The sequence below is a fragment of the Diadema setosum genome, chromosome 13 (genome assembly GCF_964275005.1).
Source record: "Diadema setosum chromosome 13, eeDiaSeto1, whole genome shotgun sequence".
NCBI lineage: Eukaryota > Metazoa > Echinodermata > Echinoidea > Diadematoida > Diadematidae > Diadema > Diadema setosum.
Window position 1 is genome coordinate 37,770,991 of NC_092697.1, and position 26,104 is coordinate 37,797,094.

The 26,104-nt window shown below is 37.8% G+C and overlaps 2 protein-coding genes across 3 annotated transcripts in view; both read right to left on the minus strand.

The window, feature by feature from the left end:
• The window catches only part of LOC140236641 (uncharacterized), a 50,420-nt gene extending 46,357 nt beyond the window's left edge, over positions 1-4,063 (minus strand). Inside the window, exons 1-2 of the mRNA XM_072316561.1 lie at positions 3,979-4,063; positions 1,951-2,105 (exon numbers count right to left, since the gene is read on the minus strand). Of these exons, the coding sequence (XP_072172662.1) occupies positions 1,951-2,105; positions 3,979-4,063 (240 nt within the window). The remainder of the gene's footprint in view (positions 1-1,950; positions 2,106-3,978) is intronic.
• Positions 4,064-7,808: 3,745 nt separating this feature from the next.
• LOC140236695 (armadillo-like helical domain containing protein 1) lies at positions 7,809-25,673 on the minus strand. Of its 2 annotated transcripts, none has more exons than XM_072316617.1 (12): positions 25,635-25,673; positions 24,173-24,431; positions 23,342-23,410; positions 22,588-22,754; positions 22,029-22,225; positions 21,062-21,146; positions 20,166-20,285; positions 18,857-18,929; positions 17,703-17,832; positions 15,646-15,723; positions 12,868-12,949; positions 7,809-10,609 (listed from the first exon to the last, which is right to left on the minus strand). In XM_072316617.1, the coding sequence occupies exons 2-12, from the start codon at positions 24,370-24,372 to the stop codon at positions 10,590-10,592; spliced, it is 1,221 nt and encodes a 406-aa protein (XP_072172718.1). In that variant the 5' UTR covers positions 24,373-24,431; positions 25,635-25,673; the 3' UTR covers positions 7,809-10,589. The 2 variants fall into 2 exon arrangements, with proteins under 2 accessions (XP_072172718.1, XP_072172719.1); XM_072316618.1 differs by having other exon boundaries at positions 24,173-24,427; positions 25,635-25,672.
• Between the last annotated feature and the right edge of the window lie 431 nt (positions 25,674-26,104).

Here is a 26,104-nt window from a genome sequence, read left to right on the forward strand (position 1 = left end):
ACAATGATCTCAACATTTGAAGCAAATTTTGTTTCAATCACTTGAAAACTAAAAATGTGGGTTGACTCGCAAGCCTTACAACGACTTGGGGCATAATGCCATGTTATCGTGGCAACACACATCACTTTCTAGCAAACTTGCAAAATGTCTTGCACAACTTTACATTGATATTTTTTATGTCTGCCAATTGGGTTTTTTTTTTTGGGGGGGGGGTTGGGGGGTTGGGGGGTTTTTTGGTTTGGGGGGGGGGTTGGTTGTTTTGGTTTTTTGGTTGTTTTTTTTTTTTTTTTTTTTTTTTTTTTTGGGGGGGGGGGGGGGCAAGCTAATAAAACATGGAGAAGTAGTTTGATCCAAAAGCTTTTTACCTAGTTTTGAGAACTGTATAATCACTATGCACCTTCTGCAGCTATTGAAAATGTGTCTTGCACAAATTTACATTGGGCTAAACAATCACACATGTGTGCCTAGTTTTGCTGAATCGCTTGAAAACTGGAGAAGTAGAAAAAGAGTTGTTTGCCCAACAAATCTTTACAGGATTTGTATACGAAATGCTACTGTCATGGCAATTTACACATTTCTTAATGCTCACATTTAGGTGTCATGTTTGACAACATATAATGCAATCCAAAATTTCAACTCAAATGTTCAAAAACTTCCAGAGAAGTTGGATTCACAAAATTTGGCAGGATTTGAATTAAAAAGATGTTGCTGTGGCAACACATTTCTTAAAACTCACACAAAAAGGTCTTTTGTAAAACTGCACATCACTTAATCACATATACCCAATTTCAACTGAATTGTTCTGAAACTGAGAGAGCAGTTTGATCCATAACATTGTGGTATGATTTTTATCAAATCTTTCCATTACCATGGAAACAATATACTTACAAAAAAAAAAAGCGTCTTGCACATCTACTGAAAATAGCAGTCACATGTTCCAAATTTTAGGTAATTCTCAAAAAATGAGGGAATCATTCGATCCACAGGATTTTGCAATGGACAAACCAAAAGACTGCCTGACCGAATGAAGGCCTATTCATCTTTTATCAGGTGACAAATGAGAATCTAATTAAAGTGCATGCTGAGACTTGAACTGAAAGTACATTTATTATTGCAGTTATGACAAAGTTTTCAATAAATGTGACTAAATGGTTCATATTATGACATCAAACGAAAGGAGTCAAGTTCAAAAAGTAGGCATTTGAAATCGTAAAACAATTTCTCCCTTGAATATGCACAAAATGTGACTCGCTACAACAAAAGGATCCCATAGTCGGGGAGGTAGATTTTCTGAAAGTGGCAGGACATTATTCCCTTACTCTTACGCTTTCATTTCATACATAACACGACTCATAAGAGTACTCGGTTGCAGAGATATCAATGATTTTAAGAATACATGTAGAGTGGCCTGAGAAATCAGCGTTTCCAAGAAAACCGCCTTCAAAGTTTTCCTTCCTGTGCAGTCATGCTCAAGCGGAGGTAATACAGTTTTCACCTCCTAACAATAAAAGGGACGCTCTTAGCAACCTCCACGATGTTCATTCAAACCTAGCACCAGTGGTCTATGCACCACCAATCAGTAACCAGGATGCCAGGAACTGACCAAGGAGATCACTCCCTCGTTGCTAGGGGCGGAGTCTATCCATGGCGCTAAATACAAATCTTTGGGCAAGGTTCTGTTCCGTTGAAAGTCAGAAAATCACGGCTCAGAAAAGCGCTAATTTCTTGCTTTTCCATTGATCATTTAGCTTCAAAATTTTGGCAAACAGACGAAACATCAGACTTCCAAAAACAGAAATTTTTGACCGATTTTGATGATCTGACTTCAAACTCGGTTTTTTCGTCTCAGGTGTCAGCGACTTTAGGATCCTTTTGACTTGGCGGGTCACAAATGTACAAAGACAAAGGAGCAGTACATTGTATATCACTTTGATAACAGCTGTACATTACCTGCAGGACAAAGTGATCTGCCTCCACATACTGCAGTTTGACGACAGATGTTAGTTTGAGCCCAGAAAAATCTTTAGTTTCATCCAAGCTCACCCCTGTCAAGATCTGACTCTCGTACAGGTATCGATACTCACAGTCTAGCCGTAGAGATTCATCTGCAACAATGTCAAGATCATGTGGTCAGGAAAGATATCCATTCTTCGGAGAAGAAAGCAGTATATACCAGTTGTTCAAAGTGAGTATTACTTACAGCTTAAAAAAAAAATCTTTTAACTAATATCAGAATTCATCAATTAATACATGAATAATCCCCTCCTGTCCCTCCCCCCCCCCTCAAAAAAAAGAATACAAAATACAAGTTCCGTAACAGCTTCAACAAAATATTTGAAAAATACAGGACAATTTTACATTTCTCCTTTCATCTTAAGGACACTCATCTTTAGGGTCACTTGAAATTACAAGTAGGCCCTACTGTAAAAGTAGTTTCTTTAGTGGAGGTTTTATTTTTGCGCTTTTCGCACTTTGAGATTGAACCGCGAATTTAACATCACGCGAAAATGTTTTGAAAAGTCGCGCGAATTTAACCACGCAAGGAAATGTTTTGAACTCGCCCCTTGTTACAACGCTATTGCGCACATGCACACACGAAGATTCCGCGCATTGAGTGTATTGATGGTCAACACACACACAGCGATACCATGCAATGTAAGTACAAGCATGTTATAAAGTACTCGAGAGACAGGATTTGATAGGTAAGCCTGCATTTGATTTTAATTTCTATTTAATAGATAAAAGAATAATTGGATTATAGTTTGGGTTTCATGTGCAAAATAAAACAGATTTTGCCGTCCACGAATTGAAACACACGCGAAAAAGTCGGCACCGATGGAAACCGCGAAAGTATCTGTACGCGAAAGAAACCACTTTTACACTATTACAGTATACACCCTTGTTATGTAATATCCAGGTTCACAATTTAACTCTTTATTCCAATTGTGACACATCACAAAGAAACATAATGTGAGTCTAAGTTAACCTACGCTTAAGGGGAATAAGAGATAGTTCATATATCATAACAAACATAAAGAATTTTCACATTGCTTGTACAATAAGTTTAAATTTCCATCATTTCTCATGCTCTTGAATATGTGATCATCATATAATAATACAAAATCATCTACCACCATACATCCAGTGAGTTACCAATAACAATTTTGTTGTACCTGACACATCTGAAATGAGTAAATACTGGGTATCAGAGTGGTATTTCATTTCCAACATGGACATTCTTGAAACAAGCAGATACGTTTAATGAAAGGTACAATGTGGACAAAAAAAAGAAAACCATCTGAGAATAGATGAAATGATTTGGACATCATAGTACTCAGTAGGAAGTGCTATTAAACTAAACCAATGCTATTGTTTTCAAGATTGTATAAAAATCTACGGCAGAAAAATAGACTGATTGGCAGATCTGACTAAAAAGCCACAAAATCTTATGGATACATCATTTACATTATCCTTACCAATTCAAAACTTAGTTTGCCTTATCTTATTTACTGTTTCTCATATTTTTCAAAAGTGCAAAAACAATTGAAGCAATGCACACAAACATACAACGACCACAATACAATCAAATGAAAACAATATGTGAAACTCATTATCATTCAGTGGTAATACATCAATTTGACAATATCACGCAGTAACAAAGTAAAAGCTTATTTGGTATTCAACAACGTTCAATTGCCAGTTATGGTATTGAATTTGGTAATTCATCAAGATACCACTAATTTTAGTTTTTCTATACAAGAATTATCATATCAGAGGACAGGTATAATCAAACTAACTTTGAAAAGAAAGAAATCATTGAAATACTACCATACTCCCTTTCTGCTAATCCATGTCCAACACAGTGTAAATTTTTAGTTTTCCATCTACTGGTATAAATGCTAACAACTGACTGTACAACAAACAACATGATAGAGACTGGATATCTGCTATTGGATATCAATCTATTGGAGAACTTACCACATGTGGGTTTCCGGAGCGCAATGGAAAATCCAATGGTTTCCAGGGTCACCAATGTAAGCAGAAACAAGACAGTATTCCTCATTTTGAGTGGATAACTCTTCTACCGCATTCTCAAAATAAAGGACTGCTGAAATGTAAGAAAAAGCAAGCTATGCCTGCTTTGGCTCTAAGAAAAGGAGAAGTAGGAGCAGCTAAAAAAAACTCTCCGCAATGAACCAATGAAGTTTCTCAGCAGTCATCAATGACTGTGAAGTTCCTCCAGTCAGTACATGATTGAATACGTCCCTCTCTGACCTCATTCACACCAGGGCGAAAAGAGATAACGGTTTGCGATCAGATTACAGCTGATCAAAAGGCAAGAGACTTCTTCATCGTGATGATCGGGTTGTTGACACAGAGCCTCTCTTGGCAATCTCAAACTAGTTTGGACTCATCAGGAACTGCATGCCCTGAATTATATAGCTCACTTGTATAAATTGGTGTTAAAAAAGAAATATGTTTATGGCTGGCTGCTATATTGTATACGCCATATATTTAACAAAATAACGCTTTAAAGACAAAGGCCCTGTTTACCTTTGGCAACAGTGATTTAAAAAATTTTTCAAAATATGATATTTAATGCATATGTGTAGGTCTGTTGTGTCACAAAACATCCTATCATATGTATAAATTTTTTGCGGTAAAGCCTAAAATATAAGGAGATATCTGTATTTTTCTCAATAAACTGTAACTGTGGATGGTTTAGTCTGGAAATATTTTTATTTCATTTGTTGTTCATATTTTGTATATTTAACAATTCTTTACAGATTATGATTTTTACAGTGGATGTTTCTATCCCTAACTCACATTTTAGAACTATTTTAAAGTACTAATGCTGGGTTTTTGTTTCATCTGCAAATGGTAAATTTTGCCTTTTAAATGAACATCCCAACACAGATTATAATTATATGGGACTGCAGTCATGCTATTATCATTACTGCTCTATTTATATGTAAGACTCTCATGTCCATTATCTCTCAAATGCTATCAATATTGCATACACAAGGCTCATCAATGGATAACAAGGGGGTTAGCAAGCAACTTATGAGAGGTACCGTACCAGAATTGTTTTTATTTCCTTCATCTGATTCTTGTGGAATGCCATATCACTTTCTTTTTATTCCTCCTTTGCTAGAGGATAGTTTTGGTATCTCAAAAATGAAATGTCTATGTTCCATGGATTACTTCTATAAAGTTTGCGTCAAGGAAATGTTGCAAAATTGCATTAAATCATTTCGTCCACCTTGCACAATTCAGTAGTCACTCTTATACAACATTATACAACTAATTCAAGTGTAGAATGGTTATGCTTGCACTGTCATAGACTAAGAAGAACTATTTTCTTCTTATTCTTCTCCTTTTTTGTGGGGGTGGGGCAACAAATACAAAAGTCAGAGACACAAGGAGATAGAGATCCCAGTCTTGAGACTTTGCTCTCTTGACGAGAGATATCATTGTTACAACAAGGTCAGCTGTTCCTAATCAGATGATAACATGATCTTGTGAACAATGGACGTAGAACAAACACAGCACGCTGGTAAACCGTGCACTTTTGTGTTTTAGGCATAACAAATGCTCCCGAGGAGAACCATAAATGAAACGAGGAAAATCGCAAAATCTAAAATATTTATGCCAACATGTTTTCTTTCTTTTTGAGAGTAGATAAGGTGACAATTTGGGGACATCCAGGACATCGTGTCAAGAGCATTCTGATACAGGAAAAAAAAAAAATACCCTGATTTCCACTATGTAGTCTGTGCTGATGTCAGGATTTGCAAAAATGTTTCCATAAGAGTGAGATGGGACACCAACGAAGAGGTGCCCATGAAAACATATCACCTCCTGATTTTTCAGTTCTAATTTCTACGGATTTGTCTGTTTAAACTCTTAGGATTGGATAGTTAGCAGGGGCTCTGTCCTTTGTTCTTTATTACAAATATCACAAAACAGCAAATAAAATGGGGTTTATATCCATTTTGCACCTTCTTGACATGTACCGGTACTTTGTAATGGGCAATAGAATACTAAGTTACAATACATCTGGCACCAATTAAATTGGAACATTCCCTATTTCACACATCAGTCATCATCAATGTTATGTGTGTATATCAGGGTTTGACACAAAAACTTTTTTTCAAATTGTCCATTTGGGCCCGCTTTGGCCAATAAAATCTTTCAGTTTTTACATTTTGGCAGCCTAAAAAAGAAATGTAGTGACCCAAAATAAAAGAATTTATGCAAAATGTTGTTTTGAATGTTAGCTGCCCGGGGGAAGTCTGGTTCGATTCTCGGCATAAACACATAATTGATACTATCGTCAGTAATTACAACATCTGTACTACATCTCCTTTGACAAATTATTGTCTTTCATTATGACTCAAATTGAATTCTAGTTCACATATACACTCTTCTTCTTTGTTTTAACTAAACAGTCAGGTTCCTGGCACAGGACTCGCTACAAATATTTTGATGTGGGCTGGCCGTCAATCTCCTTTTTTTGCACACTGCACCTTTTAAAGACTAAATGAGGTGAACTTTAAGTCTCTTGACCTTTGCAATAACTAATCATTCCTCAGCTACAGACTGATTCACACTGATGTGCAATGTACACCCCTAAAAAATAGAAGTGTTTGGTTTGGTGGCCGAGATACCACACGCTCATGCCAATCAGCAGCTCACGTGTTCTGCACACTACACCCAAGAACAAACTATCTCCATGTCATTAGAATATCAAAAGACATCACCCTTATCATATTGGGGAAAGCAGCAAACATTGCTCACTAATGAACACATAGATATTTCATTGACATTGAAAGACATTATCAAATTTCATCTGTCAAATATCATCAGGGTTAACGACCAAGACAGGCTGATACAGCATCCTTTGCATCACCCTGTCCCAATTTACAGCACACCTGGGAGGTCTTAGTGATTAGGCATACAGTATGACTGTGATGTGATTTGATACATGTTGTAAAATATAAGGTGGGCTTGACAGTGAAAAAAAAAAAAAAAAATTGTATACTAGGAAGCCAGACCCATGCCTATCAAGGTAGATTGACCCCGATCGACCAATATCGACCCCGATTGCCCTTGCCCAGCGAGCCTGCCCTGACCAAAAATGATTTAATTGGTCGGGCTTGATCGTGTAGATCCGATCGGCAGTGGGAACCCATTATTATCTTTATCAGGAGACATACATAATTTATATTGTTGCTTGGGTGACAAGACCTTGTTTCTGAAATTTTTGGTGAAAATGACTTTTTTTTGGATTACTGTAATGGTGAGATAATCAGTTATGTGACATTCTGTCCAAAACCTAGCTCTCTTACCCTAAAAATAAAGCCAACATGACATGTCAATACAAAGGCTATGCCATTTGACAGTGCTTTGGCTGCCATGAATTTTTGCTCTCCTTAACATTTGACATTTGGTAGATACAAGGTCTTGTCATTCCAGTGATGATGTGCTAATATACCATCCATCTTAAAACCAGTTTCCCATTCCACCCCCTACCCTCCCCACCCCCACCTCCCACCTCCCAAACACACCCCAATGGACATACAATACCCACATGCATTAAAAACAAAGTGATTCAGATTATCTTAGAACCATGTCAAAAATCGATCTCTACAACTTTATATAAAATATCTTATTAATTTTCTTTTTTTTTATTACTTCATTTTGCTTGTTTTTCCATTGATTATTAGGGTGGTTATTTTTGTTTCATATTTCTTGTTTTGTTTAGTTGTGGATTTCTTTTCTTTTCTTTTCTTTTTTTTTTGGGGGGGGGGAGGGGGAGGACTCCAACACATGGGAAGTAAAGAATCATTTATTGTGACTGTTTGACAAATTGCCCAACATCAACTATCAAAATGAGCACCTAATTAATCAGTGTTTAGAATAGTAGCCACAGTAAAAAAAAAAGTCATGGGCATTCATGCTCGGGTAGGATGGTATCCTATGACCCCATGATCAGCAGACACATACCGTAGACGTCTTATCCACTAGACCACAAAGCTTCCGCCCGACAGCTGGTGTAGTACTGCTTCTAATTCTTATAGCATGCAGTGGGTACTGAATAATTATCTAAAGTGATGAAATTCTCGCGTCGTTGCTTTTTATTGAACTGATTTGACAAATTGCCAGACATCGACATAAACAAGATCCTATAACACCCTTGCAGGTCCCTCTCTTTATCATGTGACAACATCTGAGCTATTCACTGACACAGAATGATCCAACTTCATTGAGGCAATCATATGCATAGTATAGATTTTATTTCAAATCATTTTGTATATACAACAAGTACATATAAACATAATTTATTTGCAATATTTATATATTTATACAACTTGATAACTATGTACAATAATAATGATAATATATGCAAAAATATCACAAAACTTCCAAATATAAAATGGACCTTTTCATGGTTATTCTACCACTCTTTCAGGAAAAGATAAAGCAAAGGGTAGCATATTTCTATGCAGAAGTAAGTTTGTATGAATATTGATGCATGACTTTATACAGCAACCTATTGGTTGATGTTTAGTGCAACAATTATCACTTTGTTTCACATGTTTGAGTCTTCATCATATCTGATAAAGGTCAAACCAAAGAACAATAAACAAACAAAACCAAACGAACAAACAAACAGACAAACAAACACCAGTTGATACTGTGTGCCATCTTGACCAGCCAACAATCAAACCAATGACCATGAATCATTGGATGGGCAGTGGGCCAGAGAGTTACCATCTCCATTACCATCTCCGATGGACTCAAAATGTGGACATTGCTCTCAAAGGTCAAGAAAAGCAACCCAACACACCATATCCACAATTAAAGCAATTCTACACTATATCACTATCATTCTCATGTTGCTGATTAATTGAAATATTTATTTGTATCCACTGTCTAAGTTTTCCGAAGATGGGATTATCATGCAATCATATTTGGGGTATTTTATATGAATGTCTTCTACAATGACTGTAATTCAATAATTGCAGGTGACTGACACTACTTGTTTCACATACACTGTACAGATATATTGAAATGCCCAATTATCAAAATGAAAAGTAGTTATTATGTGATGCTGTGCAACAGACAAAATAACATGTGATGCAATTGAAAATGACATAACATTCTCATCAGTGTCAAATATTATGCTTTTCAGCAAGATAAGAATTGTAGAAGGCTTTCTTCAGTACTACCACAATGGACAGAATGTATCGGCATCAGGATTTGGTGGTGAATGACTCAACCAAAGACATGTTTTGACTGGCTTGTTCAAAGAAGAATGGCTTTGCTGGACAATACCTGTACCATGGTCACTTGACTGGATTATCAGAAGTGACAGGATTATCAGAAGTGACCGTTAGACGTTTGACCCCCATGACAAACATTGGGACAATATCATCAAAGTACTAAAGGACAAACTGTTACGTAGCCAGCCTTTAACCCATTACATACTGAATTCTGAAATCCCCACAGACTTAATACACAGGCCACCAGGTTCCTGTATGGAACGGGTTAAGTTATTTAACCTACAGGGGACAGTTGACACTACATGTGCTTCAAACATAAGCAGGCTGATTGTTTGTTGTGGTGTTTCAAGCTTCAACCAACTTTATTGTTTGACTAGCTAGGTTGGTTCTGCTCTAGACCTGTAGACTTTCCAAGCGGCGAATGATTCTTTCACCAAAGCTAACACCCGCCATAAGGCAATCGCTGGATGAAGCTACAAAGTTTATAAATGAGACATACTGATTAAGAATTCTGTATCTCTCTAATCATGGGTTGTTTTAATATTACAATTATACCTCATTCAGTTGTCAAATTGCAATGCTTGATTAGTTATTCCTCTTATGCTGTATTGACTTGTAGTATTTTTTTTTCTACTGCAGACACATCATGCTTTTATGTGGGCAGCTCTCGTTTGGTTTCTTTCTATCCACGACTACCATCACCAATCAAATGTTTTTTCCAGATTTGTATCAAAGCACTTGTGGTAAAATGCATATTTCTTCTCAAAACAAAACAAACCGTAAATTCTAAATTGTTTAATCCCATGGTGTCAAAAAGATGCCTGAAGCATAGATAAAAAAACCAAAAAAAAAACAACACAATTCAAGGTGAAATTTAATTTCTCACTACTGACGCGGTCTGAGGCATGTGAGGTAAGATTTGACTCATGCTATTCTGATCCAGGTAAGACTTTGTGCTTAATTCATCAGAAGCAGGAGAAAGCCTTCAAATATGGTCTGCTAACTTCAATATCTCCGCTGTACATGCAAGTTGTGTTAACTTCCCAAACTCTGAAGGTTGAATTGATGTGGTGCAGGCTTCAGAAACATCATCTCTTTGCTCAGTTGTGAAAGAGTTAATTAGTGGCTTTGCATGCAATGAGTTAGTGGAGCAGTTCTTCTTCTGGTGTTGGGCTAGAATGCTGGTGATCCGACATCCAATGCATAAAAAATCATTCATGCATGAGAGAGTTTGTACCTTCCCTCACCAGTTGGCTTTCACTCCTTATCATATTGCATCGAAGGGTCTTCTTGGCTGTTTTAGTCCAGACCATCCACAACTGAAAGAGGGAAGGACCACATACAAAATGTGATTAGCTTTGAATCAGAGCAATCCTAGTTCAACTAGAATGTAGGCAGCTGCCATGAAAATGTGGATGAATGTCAAAAGGGTTTATGAGTAAATCTTGTGTGGAGCTATAATCAACTAGAAATGTCGCTACGGCGACTGATGCCTCCGCCATAATGCATGATTCTCCCAATAGGTGTACAGTACAATGTCTTGACAATGTGTGATGACAGTTTCACATAACTGGCAAAATATCGAAATAACAGGTTTGTCAGAAATATCTTAAATGTTCACTTTCCACAAACTGGGTTTGCTATAATTGTCTATTAAAGAGTGCAGGTACACATATTTGGGGAATTGAAAATTTTTACTTGACTTCTGACCGACCTTATTATAAGTTTATGCATTGAGTATAATTTTCAAGGTATGAAGAAAGAGTGTAATTACAGTACAAAATATTTTTTTTTTCATTTAAACCTGACCTTTGACCCTTAACCTTTGACCTTTGACCTTCTGGCTGGAAATTTCCAAGAGAATCTCCATCAAGTAATACATGTACATATATATTAAACACTTTTAAAACTAATAATGCAATCATTGCATATACTAGTATACACTCTGGTACATGTATGAGGGAAATACAGTAGTAACATTTTGAGGAGTTGACCTTGACCTTTGAACCCCTGACTATTGACCCATGACCCCTAAATTCCCTAGATAATCCCTGCCAGTCAGTACATGCATATGTACCATGTTCCATGAAAATACATTGAACCATTTGCGAGAAAAGTGATATTGCAACATTTTCACCTAACCTTTGACCTTTTGACCTTTGACCTTATGACATGAAACTCTCTCTGGAGAATCCTTACGCAGTAGTACATGTCTACACTAAGTTTCAAGAAAATAACTGCGGGCATTGCATAGATATGGGGGAAATAGCAACATTTTTAGAATTTGACCTTGACCTTTTGACCTTTGACCTCTTGTCAATGTCACTAGAATCTACTCAACTAATTGTCCCCACCGAACTAAAACATAGTGGAATGCGTGTTCACCCAGGAAATACGCAGCCACCAAAACTTGCTACCACCGCCATTTTGTTCGGGCAATTTTTCCTTATATGGAGTGCGGGCTGTGTCTCCGAAGCGCAATTGACCATTGTCATGTACAAACGTGCATTGTTACGTCATAATCACTAGCCACTGGACGGCGTACTCTTGCTTGCGCGCGTACCAGTGGCCCAGTCTGACCGCGCCAAAGCGTGCACTCCATATAAGGAAAAATTGCCCGAACAAGATGGCGACGAACACGGTAATTTGGCTGCACGGTCTCGTGTATGTTGGGAATAGGGACACGCATTCCACTATGTTTTAGTTCGGTGATTGTCCCATCATACATCATCCTTGGACCAAGTTTGGTGAAAGCTGCTTCATCCAGTTTTGAGTTATCACATAAACACATAAATTTTAGGATTTGACCTTGATCTTTGACCTTTGACCTCTGTCCGATTTCACTGAAAAACTAATCAAGTAATTGTCCCATCATACATCATCCTCCAACAAAGTTTGGTGAAATTTGCTCCATAGAGTCTTGAGTTATCGCGTAAACGGATACAATTTCATAATTTGACCTTGACCCTTGACCTTTGACCTTTAGTCGATTTCACCCAAAATCTTATCAAATCGTTGCCCCATCATACTTCATACTTGGACCAAGTTTGGTAAAATTCCAGTAAATATTACTCAAGTTATCGCGTAAACGAAAGCAGACGGACGTACGGACGTACAGACTTACAGACGTACGGACGTACGGACGTACGGACGTACGGACGTACGGACGTACGTACGGACGGACGGACAACCCGAAAACATAATGCCTCCGGCACCACTTCGTGGCGGAGGCATAATTAGAGAGAGAGAGAACACAAATCATTCCTAAAGGAGAACAGTCCTCATTATCAGCACACAAAAGTAGTAATGTGGAATTTGACAAGCTGGGCTGCAGATCATAACTCACAGATTGCAGGGGCATATCAAGGAATTTCGTAAAGGAGGGGCACAAACAATATTTCTGTTGCTACTTCCGGGTTTCATCTCATTTTTTTCTTCTTATTTCTTTCGTTTGAACAACAAATATAGACGGGGCGCGCACCCAGTGCGCCCCCCTCTGGATCTGCCACTGGATTGCGAAAGTGGCAAAATACCAATTTAAAATCATTTGCCATCAAACCGAGAATTATCCACTTACTTCCGGGAATGTTAACCTTGTTTGACCTCAGGACATCAGCCTGGACTGAACTCATCACCATGTACACAGATTCTGGGTTGGACTGAAGGAAGAGAATTCAGAGATTAATGACTGTATAATCTGACAACTACCTTTAAGGTCAATCAGTTTTATATGCAATGTAGAACAGATGTTGTGTTTTAAAGAAAGAAGAGAGAGAGAGCAAACAATGGGGCCCCATACAACAAATAATTTGCCCAAAAACATTGGAACAGATAACAATTTAGAAATATAGAGAAAAAAAAAATCTTGTGGGATATAAAACACTTAAGCACATCCTTCACCGAGTAGGATAAGACACAGAGTTAGCAATATTACATCATATTAGTATGTTTTGTTGGCCATTGTCCTGCCTCCTCTTTTTTTTTATAAAATTCTTGCTAAGTTTTTGGTAAGGCAAACATTCAGCCAGCTATTGATAAAGTTTGCCCAGTCATTCTGTATACCAAACACTACTTGCCTATTGATAACTACTCTTTAGAATCTACCACCTTGTGTCAGTAACATATGAGAGTTAGAAACTCATACAACTGCTATCAAAGTGCAGCAAGATAGTATTCCTCAACATGTCACTTTACTAATGGTAACGGTAAATGGGTGACGGCTGTTATTCGAAGGTTCATTAATCAATAAATGAAATAAGGTTCATTATTCCAAAGGTTCGTCATTCCATATTCCTAGAGATCCGTTAATCCAAAAATGAGAAAGGGTTCATTAATCCCAATATTTGTAGTGTTATTCTGAAGGTTTGCAATTCCAAAAATAAAATAAGGTTTAGTATTCTGAATTTTTGTTAGCCTGAAAATGAAATACAATTCGTTATTCAAAAGGGTTATCAATGTGAATATGAAATAAGTTGTTATTCCAAAGATCCATTAATTCAAAAATGTAAAGACAGGGATACTAAAAAAACCTTCTAAATTATGGATTTTCTCTTTTTTATTGTCGGATTGACACCTCTTCTGAATAACGAACCTCCTGATTTTATTTTCTCTTTGGAATAATGAACCTTATTTCATTTTTGGATTAACAAACCTTCGGAATAACAAACTTATGATTTCATTTTCAGATTAATAAACCTTTGAAATAATGAACTTTATTTCATTTTTGGATTAAAGAACCTTCAGAATAATGAACTGTATCAAAGATAAACATAAAAAGGATGTGAACCATCTTGCTGTATTTGGAAGCATTTCTTCAATTTTTCCCTGGTAAAATCATGTCTCTGAGCCGGCAGTCACACTAGAAAAAGCAGAAAACATATTCTAACATAGGCAGATACACATTCCAAATTCACTTAGAGTTGCTCATCCTTCACTGTTTTTTTTTCTCCATCATGCCTCCATTCTTCTCTCCCCCTCCACACTCACACACACACCCACAGACTTTCCAATTGCAACAAACTATTATTTCACATTTATTGTGCTTCTGTGGTTAAAAAAAAAAGAAAAAAAAAGTCATATCCAGTGCAGTCTCCTTCAGAATAACATCGGAATAAGCACTGACAGAGGGCTAATGCAATTACCTTCTTGACCCGTGATACACTTTTGCAAAACATGTAGTTATTTCTGTACCCAATTGTCATTGGGACACACATCAAGGCACGGACTTTGCTGTTGAGTTACATTCGTGTGCATTGTCTTACCATGGACTTTAGACTGAATTCCCTAAACCAAATGTCGAGAGTGTCACAGCTACCTCTCTACTTGTGCCCTTGCAGTCATATCTTTCACAAATTTCCTCACGTCTCCATCCACTGCATAGATACAAATATCTGTCAATCTACTGCGCCAGTTGTATCAAAGCAGGTACTGATACATGTACATGTGATGAGATATCAGGGCACATCAATCAATGTCAAGGCCAAAAAGAAAACAAAACTTGTACACCAAACAGAAACCTGTCACTGTGCAATACTCTCATGGCAAACGGCACACTTCAGCAGATACAGAAAACATTTACCTAAAAGGCTGAACTCATTCTTACTCAGTTTTTATGATCCCATAGAAGTAAAGTCCTATATCACAAGATCATTCAACTTTGTCTGCTATCAAGGACAACATGCACGTTCTTAATTAGTTACAGAGTAGGGCATGTTGTTCAATTAGAGTGTTGTAAGTTAAATCAAAGCACAGTTAGTTTGTCAAGCAAAGGTTCCCTACTTTGCACAGCACAAAAGAGAGATAAATTTATGACAACTAAAATGGGCTCATGATGAGCTTTTAAACATGGTCAAACCGATTGCACACTTATGATGAAATACATTCCCTGAGGCATGAGTACAAAGTCTGATGCTTTGTGGCAGCCAAGATAGAAACAATGTCATAATTTCTTGGAGTTACATCCTTATTCTGAGTAGAGGGTTCTTGCTGACAAAGCTCTCATCTTTAATTGTGCTAGGGACTGTTGAAATGTCAAAGATATTGCCCACATCTGCATTTGACACAGCCTTTAACCCATTGAGGATGGGCTGATATTGCTACAACACACATTTTCCACAGACACCTGCCTAAGTATACTTGGGAATAGTCTTTAACAGGTTAATCCCACCTCAAGGAAGCACTGATAAGAAGTTCAGGGGGGGGGGGGGGCTATTATTCTGATACAGTCTCATCATCATCACAATCATTGTCAAAACGGGACTTGCATAGAGCAAAGGAAGCCACAAAATGGTCCATCGGATGTAAGCTGCTAAAAGGAGAATATCAACAGATGGGTGAGGGTAGGGAGGCTACTCACCATAAACATCTGGTAAAGGGTGTCGCCCATTGCTTCTCGGCAGTTCTCATCCACAATTGGGTATGTGCTGACTAGGTACTGGATTTTTATTGGGGGGGGGGGGATAGAGAAAATAAAACAATACAATACAAACAGTCCCCTTACATGCTCAGGAAGAGCACAAAAGTCATCAAATGTCTATAAACTCTTTTAAAAATGCTTAATGACAACCATTGATGGAGCTCATATACAGTATACACTGTACACTGTAATAGCGAGTCTAATTTTGTAGAGAAGCACAACTCCCTGGTAATTTCATGAGTTATTTAATTCATGGTCATGTGAGTACAGCAAATGGACTAAGAAATGTAAGCACGCACGTTGCATTTTTATCGCGATCAGAGTGAATATGTGACCTGCTACAACAAAAGGATCCTAAAGTCGATGACGGCAGAGCCGAGAAAATTGAGTTTGAAGTCACATCTTCAAAATTGGTCAAAACGATGGGATTTCTGTTTTGGCATAATTTTGTAGTCCAATGTATCGTCTATCATCTGCCAAAATTTCAAAGCTAAAAGATCAAAGGAAAGGCAAGAAAATAGCATTTTTCTGGGCCATGACTTTTCAACTTTCAACGGAACACAAATGTGTCCAAAGATTTAAATTTAGCGCTGCAGCTAGACTCCGCCCCTGGCAACGAGGGAGTGATCTAAATGCTCAGTGCTTGGCATCCTGGTTACTGATTGGTCGTGTATAGACCACTAGCGCTAAGCTCGAATGAACGTCGTTGAGGTTGCTAGGAGCATACTTTCTATTGTTAAGCGGTGAAAACTGTCTTGCCTCCCCTTGATCATGATAGCGTCGGAAAGAAAACTTTGGAAGGCGGTTTTCTCCAAACGCTAATTTTCCAAACCACTCGACATGCGCTAATAAAATCATTGATATCTCCGCAACCAAGTGCTTTTGTGAGTCGTGTTATGTATGAAATTAAAATGTCATGTTATTTTCAGAAAATTGTCCACGCCCGACTTTCGGATCCTTTTGTTATAGCGGGTCACATATTCTTGCATGTTGTTAATTGTGCAAATAGATGCTGACTCGCAAAATTTGCGTAAATAAAAATCCTTAAAAATATATGATGTACAGTGTATATAATACATTGTGAGGAATAGGGTAATGATACCAATGTACAGTAACTTTGAAATAGACTAGTGATGCCTAGATGAGGGTAATGGTAAGGGTGAGGAGGATGTGGGAAAGGTATGAGAAGGGAGGGTAAAAAGAGGGGAAGGAGAGGGGAAGGGAGGGGGTGGGAGGAAGAGGAAGAGGAGGAGAGGAAGAGGTAGGTAATGGGAATGGGAATTGGAAAGGGAAGGAAGAAATTTAGCAAATAGGAAGAAAGGGGGAAAGGTGATGGGGAGGACGAAGGCATGGGAGTGGTAGATAAGGAGGCGGGTGAAGAACTGATGCGGAAAGACTTTGGTCCCAGAGTACCAATCCTACCAATCCAACCACTATTACATTTAAAAACATTGGCCCGAATTCACGAAGGTGATACAAATGAAACCATGGTTTAAACCATGGGCAAAAACCATGGAGCGCCAAGTGTCGCACGGAATATTTCGTTACGAAATTGGTCATTTCATCGACAAAATGACCGTTTCGTTAACAAAATTATCATTTCATGGACGAAATGTTCATTTAGTTACAAAATGTCGTCATTTTGTTACAAAGTAATCATTTCATTGACGAAATGACTGATTTTGTAATGAAATACTCCATGCGACACTTGGCGCTCTGTGGTTTTTGTCCATGGTTTAAACCATGGTTTCATTTGTACCACCTTCGTGAATTCGGGCCTCAGAGACAATCGTCATCAATGGCTTGAAGAGAATTTTCATCCTTTGGACTAATAACAACTCAATTACTTTCTCATCAACTTATTAGAAGCAAGACTTAAATGACTGTTATTATCATTATCACTGGTACTGCCGTTATCATTATCGTACAAATGCCAGCTACGCTGCATACGTGTGGCCAAGAGATAGCCAGCTGTTCCCTAGCAATGATGATCTCACCTCCAAAGTGATGCTGGCCTGGCGTTGGCTGTCGGCGTGGTCCTCGTTTCCCATGGCTAGCATCAGGTTATGGACAATTCTTAGCTGGATGAGCTTCTCACAGATCTGGTGCGACTCCCGGGCTAGGATGCTATATACATGCAGTAAATGATATTGTTTTTGTGTTTTCCAGTCCTTTTGTATGAATAGCACCAGTGTGCTTAGGAACACCAGTATAAAGCACCATATAAATGTGATTATTATTGTCAACGTCATTATTATTATTATCATCATCATCATCATTATTAAAAAGGAGAAAAATGACCATGCACAACTTCAGACAAATCAGTTCCTGGCCAGATGTGTTCAGTTAGAATCCTGAGTTGACTAGTTAGACAACGCTGCACACTGGCACTGGTCCGACGGTCCCTGATCAGTAAAAATCACTGGCGGACCAGTAACCTTTTCAGGAATGGACAAGTAAAAGATGGAAAATCTGGGTACCTACTGGTCTGACATACAGGTTGGATAAGCAGGGGGAAAAAATAAGTTAGTGTGCAGCCCTCTGTTAGAATTTTAGTAGTATAAAATTGGGATGTATGACTACAAGAAGCAAATAAATCTACTGAAAATGAACTGAGGAGCTCTTAGTCAAAGCATGTGGCAGTAGTCTTTCTTCTTGACAGATTTGCAGGCCATCAAAAAACAAGAACAAGTTATCAAATCTCACTGCATACAAAGACTTGTTGTGAATGTTTCACAATTTGGCATCGAGACAACTTTACAGGAGGTTCACTAGGTCCAGGGAATGGTGCTAATTATAGAGCGAAATCTCATCATAGATAGTAATTTTCACAATATTTCTTTCCAAATGAGACAAGGGAAATGGGAAAGGAAGGGGGAATTGTAGTTCTACCAATGCTGAAATGTCTCATAAAAAGGAGCGCTGAGGATGTGGATCTACATAATCCTCCCTGCATTCTACTTAACACCCACATTTCATAAGGTACTATTTTTCTGGTTTTTCCTATTGGTATCATATTGAAGACTTGAAAAACATATTTATAGAACTAATAATTTTGCATGTTTCAGCTGATAGAAGCCAAAATCACTGGCAAAGGCTGAGAATTAAGAATAGCCGACTCTGAGATAGCAGTCGATTCTCTTTAACTTACCCAATGACTTTGGCAGCTGAAGCCTGTTGCACAAACACAGGTAGAGGGCGCTTTAAGTCAGGTGCACTTGGATCTATAAAGAAAGACAGAAAGCAAGCTATCAGAAAGAGGGAGCTGGACCTCGCACAGTCGTTACTGCGTTGTACTGATGACTCAATTAATTCAAACATGCACACAAATAACATTTAATTACATTTAGATATGGCTCAGATAAGTTGAGTTCAGTTATCTCTGAAAAGTTGGTGAGATGATTACTTAATCACAGAATATAATTCATCTAAAACACATTGAAGTAGCTTTCACTGCAATTTGTTTAATTATTGTTTGTATCTTGCTGCTAGTTAGTTAAATTGAGAATCAGATGTACGAATGATGGGTAGCTTTTTTTATTCACAATGGACAGTTCATATCAATCTTTTTTTATTTCCAGATATTATTCATTCAACAAGTTTTTCATCTTAACAAAGATACCAAAATCCAACCAGTTCAAATGAATCTCATAGTAGAGCAAAGAGCTATTGGATGATTTCAGATGTTGAACAGAATTTACAAGAGGTGGTGCCCAATGCTTGTGCTGAATTAAATGAATATCTTGTCTCAGCAATCAAAGCATACAAAATAATGGCCCCGATGACACTTTGTGGCGGAGGCATTGAAAAAATGAAATATTTTTATATATTACAAGACCATTGATGCATAAGATGTGACAAAAACAACAACAGATTTGTCACATTTTCTTTTTGACACGGGATAAGACAATGAATGTAATGATCATGTATTCTTTAGTAGATGTCCACAGTACACTAAGTGTTTTGCCAGAAAAAAAAAATACTGCAGCAATAAAAAGCAACTTCTCTCATTTAACACTGTCACAAGAGAGCAACTTGCAGCACCTGAATCCTTTACGTGCACAGGCACTTATCTATAACTTCCTACGTTTTTTCATCAGCATTCATTAGATAATAATTTCAAGCCCACTCAAGGTGTAGAAGAAAAGTGCTTCAGTCTACACCAGGAAGGTCATGGTGACACAGAAGACCTCAACATCAGATGCGATCACAATCATTACTCCACAATTCAGACCGCGATATCAATTCTGGTACAAATTGTCATAGACATCAACAAAAATTCCATTATCAGTACTAATGGACAATCGTGGCACACATAGCATACCGCACAACAGTGGGCACCAAGCAATAAAGTGGTTTCTTCGCCTTTTTTTGTTTGTTTTTGTTTGGAACAATGCTTGACTAGTTTTAAATGGAAAAAAAAAAATAGATATATATATATATATACATATGGATCTCACCATCAAGGATTTCTGGTCGGTGTAGAATCTCCTCCTTGGAAGGGGAGAGGGCAGCAACCAGGTTGTTCAACAGCTGGTCCTGGATCTCATAGTTCATCAAGTCTTTGATCAGCTCAGTTCCTGCCAACACAACCAACTCAGATTACTCTCCAGTAATAATAATGATAATAATAATGATGATGATGACATTAATAATAATAATAATAATAACAATAATAATAATAATAATAATAATAATAATAATAATAATAATAATAATAATAATGATAATAATAATAATAATAATAATAATAATAATAATAATAATAATAATAATAATAATAACAACAATAATTAGAACCAATGTGTTGGCTCAGTGAGTAGAGCGGCTGCCCTCACAATCGGGAGGTTGTGGGTTCAAACCCCGGCCGCGTCATACCAAAAGACGTTAAAAGATGGGAGTTGCTGCTACCTTGTTTGCCGTTCAACAGTTGGAAAGGTTAGAGCAACGTCGATCTGGCGCTGCTCAGTGGCTGCCGGGCCCACGATCAATTGGGCAAAAAGAATTTCCATTCTTGGACAATAAAATTTGGAGTTTATATCCAAAACAATTATAATAATAACAATAATAATAATAATAATAATAATGATAATAATAATAATAATAATAATAATGATAATAATAATAATAATAATAATAATAATAATAATAATAATAACAATAATAATAATAATAATAATGATAATGATAATAATAATAATAATAATAATAACAATAATAACAATAACAATAACAACAATATCATCATCATCATGCATTATTACCACTAGCAGCAATAGTAGCTGTAGCAGTAGTATAGTGCGTTTTTAATTCTTACTCAACCAGAAAAGATAAAACTGTGATTTGTTGGATGTACCTTCAAATTGGACCTCGAGGTGGTAGGATCTCAGCAGGGCTACAGCTGGCTCCACAATGCTTGGATTCGCATGGCCAATTATTTTCTGTGGGCATAACAAAGAAGACAGAGAATGCATCTCCTGATTTCAAATGTCACCTCCACATCTCACAGCAGTCAAAATTGTGTAAGTAAAATGCATGGAAACAGTAACCTTTATTTCCGCTGGAAAATGTTTATTCATTTTTCGGGAAAAAAAAAAAAAAAAAACTATGGATTTCTGTAGGTTAATGATGAAGGTGGTTTCTGTACTTACAAAAGGACAATTGAAGCATGGGTGACCTTAATCCTATGTACACTCTAAAGTAATATAACACTTTTTAGGTACAGCAACTTGCATGCAGCAAGTATACAGCAACTCGCATTATGGTTTAGTTCTTACTCCATTTGCCCACTGGGCTGTTGGCTAACATGAAGAACATCACAGTGTTAGTCATGATGTAAAAATTCCCAAGAAGCCTTTACTGTCACATCCCAAATATACTGTACCATTACACAGACAAAAAAAAAAAAAACTCTCTAGCAAGTAATAAAATTGCTGAATGTAATCAACAATCAGCTTCTAATACAGGGTTATGGTTATTGTTTTCAATCGATTATCTTGACAATTTATTAAATGCCTATTATAAATGCTGTCTGCAGATTGGCTCAATGACTGGTAAAGGTCACAGCGTGCAGATATTTTGCACTACACTACCCCACTGCAGCCCCGAAATGGTTTGTTCTTTATGTATTCTTCCCAGACTGAAGTCTGAGGAGAACTGGACAAGTGATTGAAAAACAGTTTCATAACGGGCAATCAACTGTCAATCATCCACATTTTTTTCCCCATTTTTCTTTTTTGTTATCTTTTTTTAAAATCTACCAAGTAAAATTACTCTCAGTCCTTTTTAGGATTACCCCTATGTCACTTATCTGGTCATCCTACCTGGACTATCCTGAGGGTCTGGGCAGCCATCTGCTGAGCCTTAGGGGAGCTGCATGGCAGCAGGGCTATGAGACCCTTGTAGACCTGGGACTGGAACTTGGGGTTGCCCTGGGCCAAGTTCTGAAGGAGGCTTCGGGCACACTCCTGGGTCTCTTCAGACTTGGACCGCGCCAGACATTCGGCCACTGCCCGAATACCTATGTCACATCACAACACCACACAAGCAGGTCAAGGTATTAAAGTTAACCATTCCAGAGTTCATCAGTGATTTCAAACATTCTATTCAAAAACTTCATTGTACTCTATTGTCTGCACCCCAAGCACTCACTGAAACAATTTTGTATCACTCCATCTTGCACAACAGTTGAAAACACAAACTGAATTCAAAAAAGGAATACAGCACAGATGGAAATGCTACCCTAAAAGAAAGATAACAGGAGAAATAAACATGAAATAGTGGCAACATCATCAAGAAAATGAGAAGTCATATAAGGAGAAGAGAAGGCAACAAGACTAGGGCAAAGCAGATCTAGAGAGACAGGAAAAGATCGCTGCTCACCATAACTCTCACAAATGAGCTCCTTGTACTTGCGGCCAGCGTTGGCCACACACTGGAGCAGAAGCAGTGCCTGTGTCTTATCCTCCTCCTTGGCTTGTTTCAGGCCCAGAATTTCCAGCACTGTCATCACTCCACCCACCTCTAGAAACTCGGCTAGAAACTTGTGGCTGCACAAGGGACAGAGAAAATTTTGTTAGCCTCATATAGAATGATGGGCAGTTTTCAGACCAGTGTATAGCTAGCTGCATTCCTTTATTGGTTTCATCTATCATGCAGAACAAACACTGTTCAACAAAACAGGTTTCTGGAATTTCTTCTCTCTTTTTTTTTTTTTTTTTTTTTGGGGGGGGGGGGGGAGGGGGTGTCAAATTTCACTTGCGATAATCTTGCTCCATAGGGAACAAAGTCATAACATGATTTATCAATATTCCAATCATGCCACCAATCTATACAGATAATTGGCAGCAGTACCAAATTGATTTAAGAAGCAACCAAGGTTCTTGTATGAATGAAAGAGTGGATTTACTTTACATTGTGCCTGTTACATCATGTGCAATTTGACTGAAATATTGGTAATGATTTCAATGTGACAAACAAGTCCATATTCATACAAATTAATGCAATTCTTGTGTCGCATTGTTTTAACTCAAATGACTGACAAATTGCCCTTTACGCTGATGCAGGGCAATTCGTCAATCGGTTGCAAATCCATATTGCAGTGACAATAGAATGGAGTAAGAAAGAGAAAACTTACCCACTCGATGCTGCTAAGAATATTGTTAGAGCTTGCAGCTGTAAATTAACACAGGTCCCAACCATATATCTGTTCCAAAGGAGAATTTACTGTCAAGGAAGAAAAGCATTTGTCATATGACATATCCAACACAAGTAGATATACATTTCTGTTTTTGTTGTAAACTTGAATTCATACAAATTGTATCCCGGACAGTATACTGAAGAACATACGTTTGCACAATGGTCCTTAGCAAGTAATCGATAGACTGTGGCAAATCAATGCTTTTTGAAATATTGCAGATGAGACATACCATTTTCATGAAATTGAACAACTGATGTTTGTCAATGTACACGTGTTGTACATAAATTGAACAATCCTACCAGAAGTAGCACTTGTGCTAACTTTTGGTTCCCCCTTTAACAACATTATCTTCTGTTTTTCTATTTTTTTTTTCGATTATTTTTTTTCAGAACCTCTGTCTATGCATATATGTCTACATTACATACTTATTCATTCTCTTTGCCTTTTCAGTGATAAATGTATCACAACGAAACTAAATGTATTATAACACATGTATTCTTATGTAAGGTAGATATAAGTATGTAAAATATATGCTTGCAAAGCTGTAAGAACCTTGTACAAAATCATTGTATTCTCATAAAAATTTCATGTTATTGTATCTTACACTGTGGAATTTCATGTTATCATGTTATCATACTCATATGTATGTTGTTAATAAACTCAACTCAACTCAACTCAACTCAACTCAAGAAGTAGTACATTGTGCCTGGTCTACAGCATGTCATGGTATCAACTATAATATGCCATCGTTAAGTAAAGCAAGGATACGTGAGGCGAAGCCATGCCGTCAATCTTGCCAGAAAGAGGCTTGCTCCCTGCGCAAAGTGGGCCTCAATTTCAGGCCCAGTCTTGTTGTGGTTGTTGAGGACAAAGTCCTGCAGAATGCGTGCCCTAACTGCCTTAGAGCCCTTGTCCCACTCCCGAAGGAGAGACAGCATGCTGCTCGTTGCTGTGTTAGCCGATGCCATCTGGAAGCTCTGTGACTTCCTTTGAGCCAAGTAAAGTCAGTCCTTTCTTTCACAACTTCCTTTCAATAGAAAATGACAAATCATAAAATGACTGCAAATCAACCCGCATGTGAGGATAAGAAACGAAGTAAAATTCTTAGAAGAAAATACTAAGACTTCACTTTATAAATTGAAGAATGTGCACTCGTTTCTACAGTTTATTTACAGAGTTTTCTTCCTCTTCTTCTGCTTTTATTAATCTTCAAAGGGGTATAAATCTTTATAGTACATATATGCAGCCTATCACGAAGATGATCTTGAGTGGGTAGATAGGCTACTTCACCAGATTAGCACCCTGCTCAAATCTTATAAGATGGAAAAGGAATGACGTGGGATCTTTTACATGCATGGGTTGTAGCTCTCTCACAAACAGGACCTCCATCTGTAATGGCCTATCCAAGGGGCAGTTTAACTTGCAGAATGAGCTGCAAAAGGGATTACTTCTCCAAGTTTCCAGATTCTAGTTAGAATCTAGTCTCTTAAATAAATGACTGAGGTCTACTCGGGACTAGATCTATTGTATTAAATCTAAAATATTGGGAGCGCGCCAGTCGCAATTTGGTACCGCATTCGACCCAGTTTGCGTTTACAGTGAGAAAAGGCTGGGTTTGGCCGCGGCCAAGTCGTGGCCGAGACTACCTCCAGAGCTTGGGCAAATGTGTGGCCGATTTTGGTACCGCATTTGGCCTTTTGCACTTTTAAATTCTACAGTGAAATGAAGGCCGGGCTCGGCCGCAGCCGAGCCCGGCCCTTTCGCTCACTGTAACGGCTAACGCCCCAGTTAAATCATGAAATGGGGTCTATTAACCGTAGTAACTCTAACAACTCCTCCGAGTCCGGGCAGACGGCTTTTTCTAATTCTGTCTAACGTTTAGACTCTTTAACGTTAGACTGTCTATAGGGCCTACGTTAGACCTAGTGTCGAAATCCTAGACAAGGCTAGACTGTAACAACATGTTAGACAGCACAGCACAAATCACAGACGAGTTGTCATTTGGTAACTTTTAAACAGTAGGCCTAGGCCTACACTAAAGTCAACGTATGGGACTGATCTTTTTCTGACCACTTTAACTGGACCACCACTGCGCCTGGCGACAAGTTTATTGACGATAAAACTACACAACTTGTCAGAAATAAATTTGTTTTCCCACTTGTGTTAGCTAACTTTCATGTCACCAGGAATAGAAACTGTGGACAGAAAATAAATTTTGATTAGAAGTTACCGGGGATGATGAACTACGTCCGCTCGGCAGGCGATGATCTTCGTTTCCAAAGAAACACAACGCTGTGTGTATGTAATCGCTTGGTGGCGCATGTCACCAAAAGAATGGTGCAGGTTGCCAATCAATCACCGAGATGAGTGCATTGTATTCGTTGTGTCATACTTGTCCGTCCACCTGTCATTGAGTATGTGCTCATTTCATTTCGTGTCGTATTGTGTATTTATATATAGGCCTACCTGGAATGCATCTACACTTTACTTCATTCTTCGTCACCGCACGTTCCCTTTTGTTTTGTTTTGTTTGTTTGTTTGTTTTTATTTGGTTCATTATGCATATTTATGTGTACATGCACTTTATCTTCTCTCTGTGTGTGTGTGTGTGTGTGTGTGTATGTGTGTGTTTATGATAAAACGATATATATTTTTTTTTTTTCGGGGGGGGGGGGCTACTTTATGTATTCTGTTCTTTAT

What these genes read in the sequence shown, in the direction of transcription:
- LOC140236695 (XM_072316617.1), bottom strand. Translation starts at nt 24,372, where the DNA reads ATGGCATCGGCTAACACAGCAACGAGCAGCATGCTGTCTCTCCTTCGG. An exon ending in TTCTTAGCAGCATCGAGTGG is followed by an intron (nt 22,755 to 23,341) that starts GTAAGTTTTCTC and finishes TCCCTTGTGCAG; the next exon opens with CCACAAGTTTCTAGCCGAGT. An exon ending in GCTCATTTGTGAGAGTTATG is followed by an intron (nt 22,226 to 22,587) that starts GTGAGCAGCGAT and finishes GATGTGACATAG; the next exon opens with GTATTCGGGCAGTGGCCGAA.